The sequence below is a fragment of the Narcine bancroftii genome, chromosome 9 (assembly GCF_036971445.1).
Source record: "Narcine bancroftii isolate sNarBan1 chromosome 9, sNarBan1.hap1, whole genome shotgun sequence".
Classification (NCBI taxonomy): Eukaryota; Metazoa; Chordata; class Chondrichthyes; order Torpediniformes; family Narcinidae; genus Narcine; species Narcine bancroftii.
The window spans coordinates 5,371,527-5,377,526 of NC_091477.1; the positions used below are offsets into that span (position 1 = coordinate 5,371,527).

General features: G+C 39.5%; 1 protein-coding gene across 9 annotated transcripts in view; it reads left to right on the forward strand.

Annotated features, from left to right (window-relative positions):
* Positions 1-5,516, forward strand: part of LOC138743156 (protocadherin gamma-A11-like) — a 149,493-nt gene extending 143,977 nt beyond the window's left edge. For all 9 annotated transcript variants that reach the window (XM_069898055.1, XM_069898056.1, XM_069898060.1 and 6 more), the window contains one exon: positions 2,193-5,516. In XM_069898055.1, coding sequence (XP_069754156.1) covers positions 2,193-2,349 — 157 coding nt within the window. In that variant the 3' untranslated portion in view covers positions 2,350-5,516. The remainder of the gene's footprint in view (positions 1-2,192) is intronic.
* The last annotated feature ends 484 nt before the right edge of the window (positions 5,517-6,000 follow it).

Sequence of the window (6,000 nt, forward strand, 5' to 3'; positions counted from 1 at the left end):
ATGCAGGTTTGGAATTGAATATTGTCTTTTAACTGCCAAAATCCAAGATTAAACTACTTGACGACTTCTAGCTCACTTTTTTCCAACTGTAATATGGCAGCATACTGGTTGGTTTGGTGGATTTTTTCCAGCAATCTAGACTATTGTTCTGGCAATGCAGTAGGGTTTAAAAGATTATATGCACTAGATTTCTCTTCATCAGCCGAATTTCACCAAGGATTCAATAGAAACCTTATTTGGATCTGCAAGAGGAAAGGATGGAGAGGGTGATGGCTGCTGGGCCCCAAAGCATGTCCCATTGAATTTAAGAGAGCTTTACAATGGGTGAGTGGGATTAGCTCAAAGCGCTTCCATAGATAACAGGCTCAAGGTTTTATTTCATGCATGAAAAAAAAATAACCTATTTTTATTGAAAGCTTTGGCAAAACATAGATTATCTGGTTGCATTGCGCAGTTCACAGCTGGTGTACATAATGCTTTCAGTCTACTGCAGAACAGAGGATAATAAGGAGTGAAATATGAAAGTCTGCAATGCTGTGATTGTAGGAAAAACATAGAAATGCTGGAGGGACACAGCAGGTCTTGCAGCATCCAGAGGAGGTAAAGATGGATAACTGATGTTTCAGGGCTGAGCCTTTCTTTAAGGTGTGAGAAAAAACAGGCAGGCACCTAAATAAAAGAAATAGCAGGGGGAGGAGTACAGACCAAGAGACAGAAGGTTATAATTGGTTAAGGAGAAGAGGCCAGGAAAAAGGAAAGGAGAGAATTGATAGGGAGGGGACGGTTGGCTCTGTAATTGCAGAGTTGGGGTAAATGAGACAGAGGGAAAAGGGAACAGAGAGAACTACAGGAAATGAAGCATAGGGAAAGATGGTGGGAGGTTTGCTAATGGAACCCACCCTCCAAAACATATGAGGTTATAGGTTAATTTGGGTGTAATTGGGCAGCAGGAATTTAATGCCCATAATTGCCTTCGACTGTGCTGTGGTTAATGGGTGGAACACTTTCAAACGACCGCCGTGGAGTCCACCATGAACTGTAGTGCACTAAAAGAGATCATCAACAATGTGAGACCAACATTGCTGTTTTGCAAATTGCAACAGTAATTCTACTTCCAAAGTCTCTTTGAGGTTATCTACACACAAAACTATATCACTCATTTGTATCAAAGAGTTAACACATTAGATAAAGGTGACAAAGATAGCTCAACTATATGTGACCTACATCATCATCTAACTGCTAAATTCTAACCTTCTGCAAAAAAACACAGAAGTGCTGGAGGTATAACCAATGTTTTTGGCCTGAACCCATCATCAAGGTATGAACAAAAGACAGGCAGATGGCCGAATAAAAGGACTAGGGAGAAGGGAAGAATGGACAGGGGGAGGAGCACTGACCAGCAAGGTGATAATTAGATATGGATAAGAGGACAGAAGAGGAAAGTTTGTTAGAGGGGGCAGCTCTGTGAATGCAGAGTTGGAGAAATGGAGTCAGAGAGAAAGGGAGGGAGAGAGAGAGAGAGAGAGCGCTGGAAGAAAGGAAAATTAGGGGGAGAGATGGGGGAGGGGTGGCTAAAGGAAACCAGAGAAGTTGATGTTAATGCTATCCAGTTGGAGGGTGCCCAGTTGAAATATGAGATCTTGATCCTCCAATTTGCAAGTGGTCTCAGTCTGGCAGTGCACGAGACCATGGGTAGGAATGTTGGCATGGGAATGGGACGGGAAATTGAAATGAGTGGCCACTGGGAGATCAAACACCTGCTGAGATCCTCTAGAATTTTTATGTTTTTACTACAATCATAGCATCTCCTGACTTTTGTGTTTCACTCCATCTAACATTTTGGAAACTTTTTTTTTCTAAATGATTTTACAGTGCCTCTCAATGGCAGTAGTATCTCAGCTCCAAGTACAGGCATATTTTGGTTTACTCAAAGAGAAATGCACAGGAAAAGTTTTTCTTGCAAACTGTTATTGGTTTAAGAAGAGGTGCCATGTTGATTAAAGTATGCATTCTGCTTTAAAGTGCATGAACATTTTAACTGCAAGCTTGGTAACAAAGAGAAACGTGAAGATTCCTACCGTAACAAACTGAACAAATGCAGAATACTGAACCTTGGTCTGCTCACTACTAACCAACCAAGGGAGGATGGAACTGGAGCAATCAATAACTTTGTACTTGGTAATCCCTTTTAGAGATCGTAGAGGCATCGCCAGTCCGGGCAGCAGGAGAGCAGAGTTGGACGCCGAGGCTTGCAGTGAAATTCCCTGCTCACCATCAAGCCTCCGACTATCTCCACAACGTCTACATTCCCGGAACAACCACCACGCTCTCCGGCAAGTCAACAACTGAACGTGAAGGGAAGAAATCCTTCATAACTTTCGGGAAGAAAAAGAAGTCTGGTAAATAAAGAAGAAGGGGAGCAGAATAAAATGTCAATAATTATGGGAATCATAAAATGAACTGCATGACAGAAGCACGTCTTTTTAAAAAAAATACTAAATGTCACTTAAAAAAAAATCACTGGGCCAAAACAAGCTCTTTGCTGCACTAAGTTTGAAAGGGAATGGATTTTTTATTTCATTTTCAATGATAGATGTTCAAAATTATTTGAAACCTGCAGATTGAACAAGGATTACAAAGGAATTATTGTAATTTATGTCAAGCACATGCTCAGTTGTATAAGATGGTCTCGAGTGCCCAAATATGTCACAATATTAGATTTTAGTGGGGTTTTCCTTTGCCAACTTGGGCAATCAGCTCCAGATTTTGCAATCCAGCCAGTTCCTTCCACTGATGCTGATCATTCCATTGAGTTCCTCCCGTAGACTACTTCATGTCAGCATCTGCAGACTCCTGTGTCTCTAGACTGAGAGTGTTTCTGAGCATCATTACCACCTGGAACTTAACTCATTCAAAAATCATAGGTGGAGGAGATAAGTTTGATTTTAGGGCAGAGATACTGAGTTTCGTCATTCTAAAGCATTGAGTGGATCAAGGGCTCCTTTCAGCAACATGGTACCAAGGACCAGTTTACTCCCAACTTCTCTATCACCCCTCTTGTAATACGCTCACCTAATTTAGGTTCTGCTGTAGCAATTGATAGGACCTATTGGTTGCTTCCATATCAAATTCCTTTGCTATCAAAAATAAAGAACTACAGAGCAGAAACAGACCCTTTGGCCCATCTAGTCTGTGCCAAAGAAAAAGAAGGGGACATTCTGAATCCCTCCAGTGACTAGAATGGTTGCAATTTGCAGTCTGAAGACAGATCAAAGGAAAATGTCGAGTGGCATCAGATCAGACTACAGATAGCATTGGGCTATATTATCAGGCCATTTTGTTCCATCTTAAATGAAGGAATGCAAGTGAAAATAGAAACATTCCAGCTTGCTTCACTGAGAAATTGTGCTTTCTTGGAGAGAGAATGTATCAAAATTTAATCCCCAATTATGGAGGGACATTACAGAATTTAAAAAAAAAACATTCCCTTATTCAAACACATAAATGGAAGCAGCCAAAATTTAAGTTCTGTCAAAAAAAACTCATCATCTCGTGTCTCATTTATTCAGTCCAAACTGTCTCACAGCCTTTACACAGGTTAAAGAACATGTTAGGAGTCCATCATCGATCTCATTGTGCATGTATGTACACTGAGGGTTATCACTTGCTTTGCATTTTCTGTAAATTATTCGCTGTTTAACACCATGTGTTTAATGTGAGGACATACGTGGCAGATCAGAAAAGAGGAAAGGCGAGCATGTGAGAAAATAATTGATGCCAGTTTTGTATCAATACTTGCGTCAGGTATTCTTCAGAACTGGCACATGGATACTGACAAAATCTGACTGAGTAAAATAACCCATACATGGTCCATCTCACTCCCTCGACGACTCATGGTAGCTGTTCCAAGGACGTTAGTGATAACGAGTATGGGAATTCTCAAGGTTGTAGTTTGAGTATCCTTGTACAGAGCTATAAATGGTAAAAAGATTTCAGAGGGAGAGAATGGTCAGTAAGGAAGGAGGAAAGAAAAGTATAGTAAAATGCCAAAAAAAGGGTTATATATGGGGCTATGGTTGCCACCTTATGAAGGAGCCAAATCGGACAAGGATCAGGTGGACATGGAGTGGGATCCTGGCTTGAATTCTCAGGTATGTTTTGATGAAGCTGAAATTTAATTCCTCATGACATGTGGATGAAAGTATAAACAAAACATTTATTATTCCTGTCTATCGTTTACAAATTTGCGAATTGACTCCTTGCAAGAGAATACGAGTTGTCCAAAACAGTAAAATGAATGAGACCAGCTGAGCACCCCCTCCTTCACACTCCAGATTTTAATTTCTATGCAGTCAATTAAAGTAAAATTTGTGAGGGATGTATAATAGGCATCTGACTCATTGGGATCAGCTATATGCCTTCAAAGGAAGTTATAATCTAATCCTGGCTGTTACTGTCAATGGAGCTCAGCGTGGACATAAACAGAGCAGAAAGGGTCATGGTACATTAGTAAGGGACAATCATCCAGGCTCTCATCTGAAATCGAGCAAGCACTATGGGGGAAGCATACTTGAAGAGCAGTCCTGAGAAAGGTGCAGGGTCTGGTTAAAGGTCACCACCTGAAACCTTGACCCTATACCTCTCTCCTCAAATGCTGCCTAACTTGCTGGGTATTTACCGAATGGTTTCCATTTATGTCAATTATCCAGCATCTGCAGCTTCGTTGCTTTTTAAGATACCGAAGAGTTGTTTATGCCCAGACACCCCGTGCAGAGTCAGTGCCTTCAGGTTCAAAGAAAGGGTGAAATAATGGCAAAAGAAATGTCTTGTCCAGTTTAATCCCAGATAGGTGGCAACCATGACTGGGGCTTAATTTTTGTGGTTCAGAGACTTGAAATATATAGAATCTAAGTCCTGTCATTTAACATTTATTTTAAAATTAGTGATAACCCTATAACATATTTCTCTTATGACTAGATCAGACAGCCATAGCTTTCAGAATGAAGCCTTGGCAATCAGTGAGTAGTCTGTAGTTGTTTTAATATTTAGGCATGCTGAATGTGTCCTGTGATTAACAAATATGAATATATCCATATACTAATATCTGTCCTATTTCTTAGGGGAAAAATAAAAGACTGAATTAGATCTGGAGACATTGTGAATCTCTTTGTAGTTCTTGGATGTTTTTTGCTAAAATTCATTTTATTACAATTATACCATGTGGTGTTGTAGATTTCTTAAACACTGCTTTCTAAGTACAACGTTCGTCAAACATGAAACTGGTGGATCCTTTCTAATGATGCTCATGTTGTACTTTTGAGATTTGCTTGCAATTGGCAACATCAGTCTAATGGCCTGCTCAATACTAAATTTATTGTGCCCTGTATTTTCCTTCTGAAATAAACAGCTTTAATCTTAATGTTACAACCTTGCTTTCCTTTAATTGCATTGAATTATATTAGTAATGTTTTGCTCTAAATTCAGTCTTTCCAATAAAATTATTCCTTTTAATCCAACCAAGGTGTGTGTCCTTTGAATTTCTTCAAGAGAAATTATCAATTTAATTTGTGTTACAATACTACAAGAAAATTAGAGAAGACAAAGGTCACTCAGATTATTGTCAGAGTTACATACATGACATCACATACAGCCCTGAGATTCCATTTTCCTGCCAAAATAGTGCAAAACATAAACTGTACAGTGTAAAGGAATAAGGAAGACAATTTGCATGTCCCTGAGATATCCTTGGATTCTTTACAGACAATGAGGTACTTTTGAATGTATAGATCATCTTACAATAGTTATTAACAATCCAGACTCTGGAAATATGTTTCCCTTATTTACTCCATGATTCTTTTTGCATCAAATCTCCTCCTGCTCTACAAAAGAAAATCCCAGTTCTCCTTTCTATTCCTGTCACCATAATCATTCATCCCTGACCTACTCCACATGCACATTAAAATGCATCGAGAAACGCGAGTAGAGTGGAGCGACTGTTTA